This window comes from Molothrus ater, chromosome 23, assembly GCF_012460135.2.
Source record: "Molothrus ater isolate BHLD 08-10-18 breed brown headed cowbird chromosome 23, BPBGC_Mater_1.1, whole genome shotgun sequence".
Taxonomy (NCBI): Eukaryota; Metazoa; Chordata; class Aves; order Passeriformes; family Icteridae; genus Molothrus; species Molothrus ater.
In genome coordinates this window covers 4141357-4158261 of record NC_050500.2, presented here as the reverse complement: position 1 = coordinate 4158261, position 16905 = coordinate 4141357, and the positions used below count along the sequence as shown (strand labels likewise).

The 16905-nt window shown below is 43.6% G+C and overlaps 1 protein-coding gene across 4 annotated transcripts; it reads left to right on the top strand.

Moving 5' to 3' along the window:
* Positions 1-5769: 5769 nt before the first annotated feature.
* ERRFI1 (ERBB receptor feedback inhibitor 1) lies at positions 5770-16170 on the top strand. Of its 4 annotated transcripts, none has more exons than XM_036396290.2 (4): positions 5770-5829; positions 12156-12352; positions 12473-12549; positions 13651-16170. In XM_036396290.2, exons 2-4 carry the CDS (start codon positions 12231-12233, stop codon positions 14844-14846), a joined length of 1395 nt encoding a protein of 464 aa, XP_036252183.1. In that variant the 5' UTR covers positions 5770-5829; positions 12156-12230; the 3' UTR covers positions 14847-16170. The 4 variants fall into 4 exon arrangements, with proteins under 4 accessions (XP_036252183.1, XP_036252182.1, XP_036252185.1 ...); XM_036396289.2 differs by lacking the exon at positions 5770-5829 and adding an exon at positions 5903-5998; XM_036396292.2 differs by lacking the exon at positions 5770-5829 and adding an exon at positions 6264-6372.
* The last annotated feature ends 735 nt before the right edge of the window (positions 16171-16905 follow it).

Below are 16905 nucleotides of genomic sequence, written 5' to 3'. Positions count from 1 at the left end.
TATTTCACCAGACTAAAGCTTCCTGATGACCAGTTTACATGCACGGTTTACATGCCCGAGAGCAAGAATGAACTCAGTTTGGGAGGACTGTGTAACAATGTCTCTACAGCAGGAGGAAGGAGGTCACACTTCTTGTGAGTTCTTCAAGTATTACAGAATGGATGGTAAAAAACAGATGTGGCTGTGGCCATTTCTGGGAAACACAAGTGTGAACAACCAGCTATTTTTAATTTATCGAGTTCCATTCCAGTCTAAGCTGCTACAGACTGTGTCAATATTTGTGTCCTTTTTTGATCTCTTCCCTCACTCAGCTTATGCTTATGTGCTGAAAAAGTCTGAGCACATGATTACCCCATTCAGGCAACGTGCCTTTGAAATGGCTTTTTAATCTAGACTCTCCACTCCCTGACAGACTGAATTTTGCAGTATGTCTGTATTCGCTGTCTAGACACTTGAATATGCTAACCTCTAATTTAGCCCTCCTTTACTGACCCATGAGTTTCCTCCCTTCTGTGGGTCTTCTGGCTAAACTGGAAATGCAAGACACTCATTCTGCCCTACACCTGGCTGGTGCAACTGCATTCATACAAATCTGACCAATGAAGTATGCACATGTTCCTCATTCACAGCAACAAGGAATTCTTACTCTGAAAAAGTTTTGTAGCACTCTCCTAGAGCTGTTCCCTTCTTCCTGGTCTCTAGACTCAAAGAACAGCACAGCCCTATCCTGAAAGGATTCAACTCCACAGACAAGGGCCTGAGCTGAATCTTGTAAGCAGAAATAAATCATTGTATACCCAGTTACATAAACAGAAAATTATGGAAAAGTCTAACAAATATAAAATGGAATGAAAAATACAGATGCATTCCAACAACAGCTGTGCTGCCCCAAATCCCAAGGTCCACCTAATCCAGTATTGCCCTAGCATGGGTTAAAAAAAGGAAACAAATGTTTAGGGCAGTGGGCAACTTCCCCTCCCTGCAGTTCCCAGCAGTCTGATACAAGGCACTTTCCCTAGAGCCTTAATGGATTTTTCTTTCATCAGGCTTTTTTGACTGGTTTTTGAAGCAAGTAAAACTTCTGGTATTTGCAGCACTGAGACAGAGATCTAATCAAGGTACACAGACAAGAACTCACAAAAGCCACGCTGTATTTCCACTTTTAGATAGTATGTTTGCATCACAAACCACTTCCACATGCCTGAAGCATAAAAGATTTGCTATCTGTGTCAGCTTCTGCAGATGGCTTAAGAGACAAATTAGCATTATCCAATTGCTTTAAATTCTTGTATAGGGACAATTCAAACAAAGACTGAGTAATGGCCCCTGTTCAAAGCTGAATTTCAGCATCAGGTCTGTACAGTTGCACCGTAGTTTACCCTTGTTATGCGAGAGTCTGCACTGCTGATCTGTGAACGCCTTAAACTCATTGTCTCTGCCCCTTCCCTTCCTTCCTCTATCCCACAGGAAGCACCACGGGACACCATGCAGCATCCCCCGTGCAGTAAGAATAGAAGTATAAAGGTTAACTGCTTGTAATTTGGGAGATATTCCTCCACTCATGTACCAGCACATCAGTTTACAGCCACTGCACCAGTCTCCGACTTCTCTGTTGTCAGTTCAGTGAGGCTGCAGCAATTCTCATGTGTCCCAGATGTATTGTTTTTTCCCCTGGAATAAACATGAAAAGCAACATTAAGTTGCTTTCCCTCAGTTCGGGGTGGTACATGTTCAAAACTTAGGTAACTGAGAATGTTCTTATCTCCATCGTTTGTTTACATTTTCATGTCAGAGAGTACCACCAGAGTCCTTAACCTCAACGTTCATGTGTAGATCCACTCAGCCAGATTAGCACAGAACAGAACAGGAGATAAGTACCTGAATAAGATAAAATGCAATAAGGACTGCATAGTTTAACTCCCACTGTGCACATCCTGGTTCTGCTTGAGGCAAAGGGTGTGATTTTTAAGAAAGAGGCAAGAGCCACATGATAACTCATTTCTTTTGGAAGTCAGCATCCAAACCAAGGCCATTGTCTTGAATTTTAATCTGTTGAATAATGACAGAATTCAGGACTTCTCATGATGGAAAGATGGATTCATAAAGCACCTTCTGCACTGCATTTTGCTAGGTTTGCTTGTCCCAGGCAATGCCTTACTAAAGTGTTCAGAAAGGCTACTTTGGACATAACTTGTGACACACGATCCTGGCTCTGCAGAAGCACCTCTGGAGGTGCAACAGAAATGCATCCCCAGCACCCTCCCTCACAGAACTAGTCATGCAAAAACTAACACCACAGCATCCAACTTGCACTCTGTTTACCTCTCTTCAGGAAAGCTTTTCCTCTCTGATGACTGACCACAATTACCTTTTCTAGTCATTAACAAGGCCAAAAAGAAAAGTGTCTAAGCTACTCATTCCCTTTCAGGCAACCAGACAGGAGGCATGCTTACCAGAGAGCATGGAAAAAAAACCCCAAGCTTCCTGCTCAAGAGCATCTACCACAAATAAGTATGATTAAGCAATAATACAGCAGCAGCTACTGTAAAACAAGGTTGTTGTTTATAGAAGGAGGCTTAAAAAATCACAACAATCTAAAGAGCTTTATCTATATTAAAATACATATCTATTATTTTCCACTAAGTCTTTCAGTATTAAGTTTTTTGCAATTTTCTGGCTTCCTAAAAAGATTTTGCCTTTTGCTTCTTCAGCTGCTGCTTTACATGTATGCCTTTTTTCCTCTCAAAACAAACAGAAGGAGCAACTGAAAATCTTAAGTGTTGAAAACAGGAAATATGAAGGGGACTGCAAAGCAAGCTAGAAACAGGACAACTGATCAAAGGGCATTGAGAACCTCTGGGATTCTCTCTGCAAAGAGAATCCTCAAATGAAAGGCAGTATCATGAATGAAAGACCATGCTATTCTTTTTTTTCCCCCCAGAATTCAGACATTTCATTTATTAATTACAGAAAAGTCTGCTATCCATCTCCAAATCTGCTACAGGAGAGGTTTAAGGCCTCTCATAATACTGGGCTGTTGTTTTTAGCAGACTTGTTATTAGTATTGATGACCCATGGTGTTGAAGACTACTTAGGAGTTCGTCTTCAGGGCACTTAGCAAATTACAAAATGTGGTTTACACATGCCTACAGAGCTATGAGGTGGTTGCAAAGAAGGGAGAGAAATGGGAATGTAACTGTTGCTGCAGAATTCAATTTCCTCTGTCCTCAAGTCAGCACAGAAACTACTGCAAGTGACACCATTACTAAATGTTTTTATTCAGTAGAACAATCAGAGATTTAAGGCATGGAGTTTTAGTGAACAAAGGCCATGGGTAAACTTATTTAACAGTAAGAGACAAAAATTCCATACAATTACAAGCACATGAACTAGCTCCAAAATTATCTAACAAAATCAAACAAGGCCTGCTGATAGAAGCACAGGGGCCACAGGGTAACACCTGTAGGGAATACCAGAAAGACTTTTCCCTCCATCAAAGATTCTCAGCTACCAAGAAGCAAAGAAGTCAAACATCTATTATTCCTCATGCTCCACTACAGAGGCACTACAAGAGTTTGTCCTACTGAAGTCATGTCAACATTCTGTGAAAAACATTTCAAGTTTGTCCTTTGTATCCATTCATTACAACATTTAGGGCTGTTTGCATATCAGTCAGCATGTACATCAACACATCAGAATTTAAAAAATAAAAAGAGAAAAAGAAAGGAAAATAAAAAGAAATTACTTTCTCCTCATGCAACCAGGACAATTTAAACTTGAGATAACTCATGTTGCAGGGCCAGCTTATCCACAGGAGTAATTAGTCACGGTCCTCAAGTCCAGAACAATAGAAGTACAGCAAATACTTGGAAGCAGTCTCTGAGCACGTACAGTTCAGCACAAGCCACTGCCACCAGAACACAAACATCCTGCAGTCTCTGTTAGTGTAGCCCAACTCATCAAAATCACAAACCCACACTCTCTCCCCTCCTTCCTTTCATGGCTTCTACTTCCCCCTATATTCTTTTCACTTTCTCTCACCTGCATAACATGTCCAGTCAAATTTAGAGGGCCTCTTCATCATTTTCCACACTGGAAATCTCTCCTAGGTTATAACCCTGCCCTTTTTTCTCACATCACCTGTATTTTTACAGCAGTACAACAGTTCCTATGATAAAAACACATAAGTAGGAGATCTTATTGTCCCTAAGAACAAGGGTGGATGGGGAGATTTTCACCAGAGGCCAAAAGAAACCCCAAAGAGAAAAGAGGAGAAGTCAACTGCAGACATGCATCACATCAGGCAATGAAATCAAGAATTCTTTCTTAAAGTATTAGTAACTATTCCAGTCCAAAGAGTATAGATAGAAGACACATTTTGTTGATCCTACTGTCAGCACCTCTCCATGCTAGGAGTTTCAAGAGTCCCACACTGGTCTTTCTTTCTCCAAAAAAGAAATTGTTGCAGTATAGAGCAAAACTGATCAAAAGCCTGATTCTTATTGTTTATGCTGTAATGAACAGCATCACTTGTAAATGCTCTCAAGTCCTTAAACAGCAGCTTTCACTATGAATCCTCCTTTTCTGACCACTGCAGTTTATTTACCACCACAAATCTATGCCAAATCTGCAAGAGCCCACTCATATTTTTCAAGATGCCAAATAAATCATTACACATGATGATAGATTTATTTCAACACAAATATGCCTACTTCAAGAAAACTGACATTCACAAGACCAATTCCTACGACAGTGAAAAGGTTTGGCGTTTTCTCTCCTTCCGGTAACGCTAAAGGACAGGGATTCCCCGTGACTGCAAAATACTCGGTCATCAACACGCGTGGGCAAGGCTTGGCCCCACCTCGGGCCCGTTTACGAGAGAAAATCATGAGGCACCGACGGGGGAAACACGGGGGGAGAGGAGAGAGAAGCACCGGGGAGGGGGGGGAGAGAGAGCGAGAGAAGCACCGGGGGGAAAAGCACGGGGGAAAAGCACTGGGAGCCGCGGCCGCCGCCTCCCCCGGCCCAGGCCCCGCGCCCCAGCCCCGCTCGCTCGGAGCCGGGCCGGGAGCGAGCGCTCCCTGCTGCCGGCGGGGACGGCTCCGAGCCCGGGGGAGGCGGAGGGAGATTCCGCGCACAGACGGGCAGTGCGGGGCCCTGACAGCGCCGGGACGGGACCCCGACAGGCCGGGGGGGACAGAACGAGTGACCGCCGCCACAGGGAACGGGAACGCGGGCACGGGAGAAGCGGGGAGCAGCTGCCCTGAAGGACTAGCGCCCGGCCAGGGAAAGGCAAACAGAGGGCCAGGGCAGGGCACCGAGCGCTGGAGAACCGAGCGGCACCGCCTCAGCATCCCGGGGCGGGCGCTGCCTGCCCGCTGCCGTGAGCGGCCGAGCGCGAGCTCCTCGTTCTTCCCCCCGCCTGGCAAACGCCGCTCTCCCTGAGCCCGGAGGCGGCCGGTCCCGCAGGCCGGGGCGGAAAGGGCTGCCAAGGCGGAGGCGGTACCGCCCAGAGGGCGCCCGGGGGCCGTTCCCGCCGGCGGGCACAGAGCAGCAGCGGCAGCACCGCCTGCGCCCAGGCCCCGCCGGGAAGCGCAGCGGCCCCCGCGCCCAGCGGAACCAGAAGCCGCCACACCGCCCTCACGGGCGCGCGCGCCCCCGCCCCCTTCAGGCCTCCCGTGACGAACGCGCCGCGCGGGGCGGGGCCACCCGCGGCTCCGCCCCCCTGCATAAGAGCGGCGGCCGGCGCGCGCCGCGGCAGTGACCGGCGCTGGGGCGGCGCATGCGTGTGGCGCCGGCGGCCGCGCGGAGCTGCGCGACACTGTCGGGGTGAGTGAGTGACGGCCCCGCGGCGCCTCCCGCGCCCCCGCGGCCATGGCGGCCCCCGCGCCCGCCCGCCCGCCGCACCGGGGCTGCCCGCCCGCTGCTGGGCCCGGACTGTCCCTGCCGCGCCGGGCCGCGCCGCTGGGGAGGGAAGCGGGGGCCGGCGGATCCGGCGGTACATGCGAGTGGGTCGGGCCGCGGCGGCGGGGTTGGCCGAGCCCGGGGCTCGGAGCGGCGGTGCGGCCCCGCCGGCGGGCGGGAGCGAGGGCCGGCGGCGCGGCGGGAGGAGCCGGGAGCGCGCTCTGTGCTAAGGGGGCGGGGGGAGCAGGGCCGGAGCCGCTGCGGCTCCGCTCCCCCGGGGCTGGCGGGGGATCCCGGGGCGACACCCGCCCCGCTGGCTGCGGCCGCGGTCCCTCCGAGGGGGACGGGACCCGCCCGGGCTCAGCGCAGCCCGCAGCCACATTCTTGAAAATCAACGTGGCGTGCCACGCGTTTTCTGCCTGACCCGAAACAGTATCAGGGCTCTCTCCCTCCTTCCGAGCTGCTCCTGTGAGTAAACAAGAGACCGCACTGTGGGCTCAGGCTCTGCGCTTCGCACTCTAATTTAGGCTGGCTTAATTTAGAATAAACATTTCTTTGTGACTTAATACCTCATTACGCACTTATGCTCGATTTTCTAAAATAGCCAGTCTGTGGTGGTTAAATCTGGAGACATCGCTGTATCCTTCAGCATGGACAGCAGAGCGAGCTGGGGACTCCAGGGAGGTTTCAGTGCTCTGCTGTCACTGACCAAGGGCCCTGTGCTTATTATTCTGAATAAGCAAAAAATGTATTGTGCTTGATCCAAAGATAACAGTACCTCTTTACATATTAGCTGGATGGGAAAGGCTCTGGGGGCAAGGTGTCTTTGGTCATTTTGGGAATATCTGAATCTTTGTTGTACTGGAATGGAAGGTGAATGATGCCTCTGCATCACAAATGCATTTGTGAATTGCACTTATAATCTGTTAAACTGCTCAATTTACTTTATGCACAAGCTTAGCTGTCTTTCCTTAGTAATCTATCAATATGGCATAATTTTCTGATTTTTTTTTTAAATAAAAACCTACCTGTTGAGTTGGTGGGCATATGTTCTTGGTGAAGCCCTATGTCTGCCATGCTCTGCAGTACAGGACTTACTTCAGAGAAAAACAGTTCCAGTTCTCTGTAGTAGAAAAGAGAATTAAAACTTATCACAGTGTGTCTAACACTATGGTTATGAGTCTGAGTCAGCTAGAAAGGAATTTTTATTTCCTGAATGTAAGCTGTCTATATTCACATTAAAATTTTCAGGAGGGTGAAGTACCATACCTTAAGCATGCATCTGAAATCTTGACAAGCAGAGGCAAGGCAATTGCCTTGCTATTTAATTATTAGTTTTCTACTGGCAATTTAAAGGTTACTCCCATTTGCTGTGTAGGACTGTGAAATGGTAGCCCAAATTTTAACTGAATTTAAACTCCTTGATGAACTTTGGTTCTTTGAATATATTCCAATAGCTGACTGTTACAATCTAAATACAGAGTTTGTCTGCTGTTGAGTTGATTTGTCTGTTGTATACCCATAGGATTAGTTTTATTTGCAAGCACCCATGATTTGACTGTTTAGTGATCATAGTCTTTAATTCTTTACCACAGAGTGGTCCATGTCTGGTTGGCAGAATGTGTAGAAAAATATCCCAAAGTTAAGAATGTAACTGATTTATACAATAACTGTAAAGAATATAATTCCTATAAATGGAAATACTTTCTGAGGCCTGTATCTGAGCATGCTTTGGCCTGTGACTCAGGAATACTGAACTGCACTGGGGAGGTTTGGTGTGTAGTAAAGAAGATCCAATTATTTATTAAGTGAAAAGATTTAAACTAACTTTCTCATGAGACTGTTTCTGCCAAGTGTTGGGTTACTCAGCATTCATCTAGCTGCAAAGACAGAAGAACTTGAGGGATAAGAACTAGAGAAACAGAATTTTGAATATTTTTTATAAGTATTTGGAGTTCCAGAAAGTATATTAACAGGTTTTTAAAGTCCAATACTTGGAAGTCTGAAATACTTAAATATGAAAAGGGTGGCTCTATCTCAGGTACTTACGTTAAATAGAAAGTCAGAGGAGAAAAAGGAAATTACATCACATTGTCAAATAAGGAACAGCTAGCTGGAGTAGATGACTTGTAGTGCAAAAATGTGCCCCTCCTCCTGTGAATTGCTTCTGAGATTTGTTAAAGATAATGTGGTGGCAAGGTGAGCAAAAATAGGTTGTGGATTTAAGGTAGACATGTTTCTTCCCCTCCCAGAAGTGGTAAGCAAGTCTTACTTTTCCCTCCCCCTCTTTCCCATTTCTTACAAGAATTATTATAAGCTCCTTGTCAAGAGTGCTGCCTTTATAAAACCTGTTCAGAGTTTGTACAGGCATTCAGAAATCTGTACAGCAAGTTGCTGTATTCCATACCCATTACATGAAACATTCTAGAGCATGCTTTGGTCTACTGTGTATACCAGAAAGGTTTTCTTTGTTGTGAACTTAACTTGCCTCAAATACTTGGTTGCATTGGGACTGGGAGAACAGGGAACAGAGGAATAAGATTCTGTGTGTGATCAGTGATAGGCAATAGGTTGGGCTAAATACATATGCAAATGCTTCTTAGTTTCTAAACAGAGGGTTACTGTGGTTATAACACAAGTATTTATTAATATGTATCTGTATGAAAACTGGATATTTGGGGTATTTGCTGTAATTCAGCACAAAAATCTGTCCACAGTTCCCACTATGGACATATGCTAGTATTTATGGATACATTTGACTGGTTTTGGCTTACACATAGCCATTTTGTTAAAGTCTGAAGGTATATTTGGCTTTGTAAAAAAAATTTAAAAATCAATCTTCTCCCCAATACTTGCTGTTATTGATATTTGTTAATACCAGCAGAGCTGGGTGATTACCAGCACCTCCTTTGCCCTGTTACCATGCCTTACAGGGAAGGGTGTCAGCAGCTTCCTAATGCACCAGCAAATCTTCCAATTGCCTTGGACTGTAAATGCCCTGTAGAAATTGCCAGCCATACTTTTAGTTTGTACTCCATTCCTCTTGAATAACACAAACTGTGCCATCTTCAAAAGTGCTTCAATCTTTCTAAATGCCATAAACTGCATAAGTAGGTCAGACAAGCAGAGAACTGAAAGCCCATTCTGTGCAAATGAGCAGCACACAAATGGGAGATCAGGAATGCTTCATTACTGTGCAGTGTCCATTTTCTTTAGCAAATAGAGTTTGATGTTATTTATGGCTAAGTTTAGATCCTTAAACTTTTAAGGAGGCAGAATTGGGACAGCAGTTAACAGTGAAAACTGTTGATGTTTACATCTTCATGGCTGAATTTTGTTGTTGTTTTTTTTAATACCAATTCCTAGAATATAATATATACTACTCAGCTTTAGTAAGAGCATGCTGTCTAAAATACAAACTTTTTATTCAATTGCTGTTCTCATGTCTCCCTCTTAAGATACTGTTTCAAACAAGCTTATGCATGTTTTAAAATACAAGCACCGTTTCTCTAGACTCCACTGAAAAAGTCCCTAGGTGGTTTAGTGAAAGCACTACCTCTCTTGATATCCTAGCTTAAGGCACAGAGGACAGTTTCATAACTCTCTGAAATGTCAAGGCAAATCACCTGGGAATTCCCAAAGAGCTCATTGATGAATGAAGCAAGCTTTATGGCTATATAAATCGTGCTTTATTTTTCAAAAATAAAGACTGAAACAAGTGAAAATTACCTTTTCCTAGAGTATGTAAATATTTAGTCTGTTTCAGATGTTGAGCTTAGCATTCCAGAGAGATTTCAGAGAGGTGATTGTGCAACTATCAGTCTTGAGAGCTGAGATTTAGACAGCATTCAGAAAGCTGACACAGTAATTACTAGTAGTGGTTTAGGCGTGGGATTAGGTGGAGGTTGGGCTTAACAAGCCCTGCAAGGGTTGTGTGTTATCACAGCCAGCAGTTACCTGTGCTCTCAAACTCCAGCAGTTGTTCCCCCCCTCATATTTTATATCCTAATCAATGTCTCATGGTCCTGTCAGATCTTGTACACACACTGAGGTGGAGTACAATCATTTGCTGAGTAATCAGTGCTCTATACCAGCGTTTTTTTAACTTGTGACTTGCATTTGACTTCAGAAATATTGAAATGGATAGCAGGCATTAGTCTTAAGCTCTCTTAATTAATTTTCTTTCTTTTGTAGATTTGTTGCTAATAAGATAGGATCTGTGAGGCACAAAAAAAAAATCACTGTTCAATACAGTGTGAGCTGAGAAGATGAATGTTTTATTTGGAAATTATGTTGATATGGAGTAATTTTAGAATTGGTGCTATATGTGTACTGTATGCTTAAGTCATTAATAAAGGCTGAAGTCATTTTGACAAATGGGTATCTCCAGTGTTTGCTCCCCTGGAGAGAATGGTTCTGCTTGCACTTACAGGACTGTGTTATTGCTTCTCAGAGCTCTGTGTTTTTATTTAATTTTGCTATGAAATATCTGCAGTTCCTGTTCGTGGGAAGGGTCCAGCTGAAGTGTGTTATGCAAAGATTTCCAGGGTGAAGGAGGTTGTCTGGAGAGGATGGTCTTTACTAGAGCCAGGAGGGCTGAGTGAAGCAGGACTGTGCTGCAGTACATAGAGCACTGCTTCACTTCTATTAACGTCTCCTGGCTAGAGTTATTCTGAAATGCCTGCCTGAAATATATTGGGTATCTGGCAGTGAGTAAAACAACCCCACTTCTGTTGATGCAGACAGTCAGAACTGAGAAAACCATCACACTCCTGAAGAGAATGGGATTGGGTCTCACACCATAAACATACAGAAGCTGCTGTTTCCTCAAGATGATCAATACTGCACCAATTCCAAATGGAAAGAGTGCAGCAGAGTTTTCTTTCTCAAACAATTGTTTAGAAATTGCACATGGTGATGCTGGATTGCAAACTAATCCTTGGGCACCTGCTTTACTGTCTTTAGTCCTGCTTAGGAGTTTGCCCATCCCTCACACTGCATACAAGTACAATGGATATTTCCTGCTGAAGGAAAAGGAATCTTACACATCTGCATAGAATGCCTGGGTTTGGGCAGACTGACCATGAGCATAAGCTACTGCCTGTGTCTGTACTGCATTTTCTTGCAGTATCACTCTGTGAAGGGATTTTCTTGCCTTGTTTGCTGAGCCCTGATACAGCCAGCCCTCAGCTGTTGGTTGACTTTTCTTTAGATGGAATTCTTTTGGTGGAGGGATATGGACAAATTCACTCATAGTATTGATTCTCAAGAGAGATAGAAATTAAACTGTTTTGTGTGGGGTTTGGTTTGTTAGGTTTTTTGTACCTTTTTTTTAACAGCCCATAGCGCACTTGCTGAATGTAGGATATTTGTGTAGATGAAGCAGAGACCCAGAGAACATCTTTTTTACAGTCTTGGACTTAATTTCTCCTGCCTTCAGAATGCTGACTAATTTTACATTTCCCCTTCCCCTCCCTGATGAATTTCCTAAACAAAGTCCTGTGAGTCAATTTGTTCTGTAGACTGATTACTTACTCAATATAAAGCAATTGCCAACATATTTTTTCTGCCATAAATGGACCTGATAAAGCATTCTTCACACATTCTGAATAGATTTGAATGCAGCACAGCAGTGTCAGCTGAGATAATTTCAAATCACTAGATTTCCAATTTGTTTGAAATAGCTAGAAGACTTGAGGCTGTTTTAAAGTATCTTAACGTTAAAGTTAATTAAAAATAGTTACTGTTTTATGTAAAAGAAGTTTTAGAATTCTAATTCAATTAGTCAATAATTGTCTATTAGAGCAAAGGTTGTGGAAGATAATACTTAACAGCAGTTACATGCTGGTTACACTGGAAGCTAAAATCTTTAGCAAAGATACAACTGAAGGTAGCTACTGGAAGGTTAGATTGTTCCAGAAAACTTTTTTAAAAAACTTTTTTTTGCATGAGTAACTAGTAGTTTATGTTCAAGAACTGAAGTTGTGGGATACACAGCTGCCATATATCAGTACTTTAACATATTTTCCTTTTTTTCTATGTAGTGTAGTTCTTTAGGAGAACTTACCTGTTTTGTACTTTAATTTTGCAATCAGACTCAAAACAAGAAGCTTGGTCAAGTTTTCCAGTTGGCAGGTATTAGGATTGGAGGCCTTTCTACAGAGCTATTTAATTCCTTGAATACTGAAATTTCAGATGAGACATGGAACGTCAGGTTTGCATTTCTGACATTTGTGTTCTCCCTCTTGAAGGGAATGAAAACTGCAGGAAACCTGCCAAGTCCTGAATATCAAGGGTTGTGAGACATCCTCAGAGAACACTGCACGATGTCAACTGCAGGAGTTGCTGCTCAGGAGATGAGAGTCCCCTTAAAAACCGGATTTCTTCACACCAGTCAAGGCATGGGCAGCCTGAAAACCTGCTGGGGTACCCACAGTGGATTTGAAAAGTGAGTGAGGCTAAAATTTTTCTTCAAGTCTATGAAATTAGTGTCGTGAATACTTGTGCCAGTACAGACCTATGGTTTATTTACAATGAAGGCTTTTTTTTTTTTCCTTCCTTTTTTTAGTACTTTCTTCAGTGTGGACCCTATAGCAGTGACATATAATTTAAACCCATCAACCGAGCAACATTTGCCATCCATCGGTAAGTCCCGCTGAGACACGGCCCTAGGAGGTGTCGGGGATTTCCCTCTGCAATCCCTGCGGGCCCCGCTCTGGGCTGGGCCTGCTCCCTGCTGGCAGCTCCGGGAACCGACAGCACTTCTCAATAACACCATGGAGTTGAACGATCGTTTCCATGCCTTGTTCTTGTTTCTTTTCTCATCACACTCTATGATTTCAGCATCCTGTGCAGCCTAGCAGAGGTTGCTTTAGATAATAACGACTGGCTAATGCAAAGCAGAAGAACTCTTGGATCGTTCTGTGGTCTTTTCTGGCTTTAACTTTTCTGAATCTTCTGTTGTATTTGCTTGTCTTTCTAATACATTCATATGCACCCATATGTGTGACACATGTTCGTGTAGATAACTACCTGTACAATTATCCTTAGAGCAACCACTCCACATGGTTGTGTGATTGCACTTACACATAAATCCACATGTGTCTGGGTACGTGAGAAACATCTCTAGAGACAACACTTGAAGCATCCAAGTGTTTTCCAGTCCCCTCCCATTCACCTTGTACATAGGAGGCCTCTGAGCTGCCATTACACTTTTGATGGAAAAAAATATTTGGTAAAAAAAGTACTTGTTGTAGTCTTATGCTGGGATCTTTGTAGCTCTCTTGCTTATGCTTGGGGTCTTTTGAACTACCTCTTAACTGGAGCACTGTCTAAAACAATAAGATAGTCTGCTACTATCTTAACTAATGCATAAATCCACGACCAGACATGATCTGCAATACCTGCATTTCACTACTAATGCATAAATCCACAGCCAGACATGATCTGCAATACCTGCATTTCACTACTGATGCATAAATCCACAGCCAGACGTGATCTGCAATAACCTGCATTTCACTACTAATGCATAAATCCACAGCCAGATGTGATCTGCAATACCTGCATTTCACTACTGATGCATAAATCCACAGCCAGACGTGATCTGCAATACCTGCATTTCCCACTTGAAGACATTGAGAAGACATTATTTACTGTTGCATTAGAAGGAATTAAATGTGCAGTGACAGGGTCATGTGCTGGAGTATTACTTAGAAAAGTGTCTCTAAGAATTTCTCACTTTTTTAGGGCACTCTTCCAACCAGGCTTCCATGAATGACCACGTTGCTGGAAGTTGCATCCAAGTCCCATCTCAGAAATCCAGCCCACCTCCTGTAAGTCCCAAAAATGAACAGCCAATTTCAAGGTACGACGACCACCTCGTTCCTGGCTTTAGTAAACTGTCATTGACCATGGGCTGTGTTTCTGAAGAAACACCTCCTCACATGCCAATAAAGAATGGACCAATTCCATTTCTGTCTGCGTCTTCTAATGATCGCAGCTGCAGGCCACTACCCCCTCTGCCTATATCTGAAGACTTTACTCCAGATGAGGTTGACAAAGAGGTAGAATTCCTGACTAGCTCAGACACTGACTTTTTGTTAGAAGATTATGAACTTCCTCCTTTCAAATCCAGTGCTCCAAGCCGTCGGAGCTTTAGGGGCTGTGGACAAATCAATTATGCGTATTTTGATGCTCCAGCAGGACCAAAACCAGAAGATGCCAACCCTACACAGAGCCTAAATGTGTACATATCCAGTATTTATCCTCCCCCCCAGCAGCTGCATCGACGCCTGCGAAGGTCCCACTCTGGGCCAGCTGGATCTCTCAATAAACCCATAGTAAGACTAACTGGACACTTCAACAGGTCATCTCCAACTTCTGATGAAGATAAACCAGAGATTCCACCAAGGGTTCCCATACCCCCACGGGCTCTCAAGCCAGACTACAGGAGGTGGTCAGCAGAGGTTGCTTCCAGTGCATACAGTGATGAAGACAGGCCCCCCAAAGTGCCCCCTCGAGAGCCTTTGTCACGCAGCAATTCCCGCACCCCCAGCCCCAAAAGCCTCCCATCATACCTCAATGGGGTCATGCCCCCCACCCAGAGCTTTGCACCTGATCCTAAATACGTCAGCAGCAAAGCTCTACAAAGACAAAACAGTGAAGGATCTTCCAACAGGGTCCCTTGCATTCTTCCAATTATTGAAAACGGTAAGAAGGCCAGTTCAACGCACTACTATCTGCTACCAGAGAGACCTCCCTATTTGGACAAGTATGAGAAATTCTTCAGAGAAGCAGAGGAGAGGAGCTCTAACACTGAGGTTCAGTCCTGGTCTGGTAACTGCACAGCCACCTCAGCCCCAATAAAACTGGACTCAAAGCCCAGAATGGACATAGGTGGTCCCCTGAAAAGAAAACACCTGTCCTACGTGGTTTCCCCATAGTGCCTGGGAGCACAGGCTCAGCTCAGTTGCTTGGGATGGAGCTGAACTTTACCATGTTACAAGGTTCTTACAGATAATGAAGTAGGAGCAGTTTGTACTCTGAGAACTGAAAAGTGGATGGTAAAGTCCTCTTATGCTGCATATATTCAATGTGTTTCTTAAGACTTTTCTTGTCCTGGTACGTAAGCTGAAAATCTACAGAGAGACACGGAGGGACAGTAATCACAGTTGGCCAGTTGTATGCTACCTAGATGAACATGTTTGGTAGTCAAAATTATTAAAAAAAAAAAAATTAAAAATTGATCTTTGCTTAAGAGTCACTTATAAAGCAGACAACAGACCAAGTAATGCAGTACAGTTTTTGTAATAGCTATTTTCCAAAATTTCTTTTACACAGTAATTTTACTGAGAACAGACTGTCCTCTTTTACTGGGATATGTCTGATAAGAAGGTAAATGCAAGATATGATACCCACTTCAAGACTTGGCAGGCATATTGGAAGTGCATTCTGAAAGATTAATCTATCTTACAAATTAATTTGATGCTAATAGATTTTTCAAGTGAGTTAGATTTTGTGAATTCAGTTGCTAGACACACTTGGCTCAATTTTGCAGTCTTTCCTAGAAGAGACTTGGACCAGCTATTGCTAAGCCTCTGCTGCTGCTCTTTTCCTGCTGGATCCTAGAAATGTGTGAATGTGTCCTGAGCAGCCACAGGGCTGCTATTAGGTAGGCAGTAACAACTATGTGCTCACCTGGAGTCTGAAATTATGACTGTATTAAATACAGAAACACAGAAGCACAAGCTGGCCTTGTGTTCTGGTTTCTGTTCAGTATTTTAGGGGAGGAGGAAGAGGGTATGAGGAAAAAACATGATTCCATTTATGAACAGTGTCAGTCCCATCTCTTGCTGCTTCAGATGCTGCTTTTGCTGTTTTTCCTCACTGTGCCTCAGCCATTCACTGAAGTTCACTGAGGTGCCACCTTGGCAGTTTCTTGTGCTCGGTTTGGTTACATTTATCCTCTCACAGATAAGCACAAGAGAAAGGGTGCTCATTAACAGGAGTGCAGAAGATGAATGTGTTCCTCCTAACAGAAGTAAACAAGGTGTTTACAGTTTAAACTGCTGAATGAGATGTTTGAGCTATTTTAAGCTTACTTTTTATTTGTTTTAGTACAAACTAAATGAAGGTGAAATACATGCTATAGAAATGCACTGATATTTCTGCATCGTGTACAGTATTGAATAAAAAATAATTCACTTTGTATTTTGAATATTGTCATGTCTTGAGTTTAATAAAGTTATAAAATACTTATTTATGATACATTTTGGTTTTTTGTTTTATTGAATAGTGCAACTGCATTACTAGAAAGTTCAAAGTTAGTAATGTTAAATGTGCAACAGATGTTGAATTCAGCTTGCATTTAATTCAAGATTTCTGCAGAAGTGTTCAATAACTCACATTGCACATCATTAATTTTAATTCCACCCTACTAACTGGTAGCATGGTATCTATAGTTTTGTGCTGACAATAAAACATCCTGTAAGATTAAGTTATCTGGCTTAACATTATTAATGATTTTGGTTTTTTTCTAGAGTCACCTATAGCACATTAGCCACCATTGTACAGAAAGGAAAGGGCAGTAGTGTTCCTGTCCTCAATTCCTTACCTGCTAAAAAACAGCATGATTAAGAGGGGAAAGAAATTGTGAATACTTATCACAAAGCAAGTGTATTTCAGCACAGTATGCCAGCCATGGATGAGGTTACTGAAGAGAGAAAGCATCACACAACTTTGATCCTCTGGCTGTGTGTGCAGGCAAACACTTGCCTTGGTCTGGCAGTGGGGATGTCTCTGTCAGTGGGTTTATTTCAGAATAAAACAGGGTACCAGCCTTGGAGTTGTGTACTGGATGTGACAAATGCCAGATGCAGTTTTTCAGTAATGCCCAATCCCTTGGCTCTTATACCTTGGAGGGTTGCTGAGATTTATTTAGGAAGGGGCTTGAAGTGCCACAGCACTAAGGGCCCGTGCAGGTGATAGGCTTCAAAACATAAA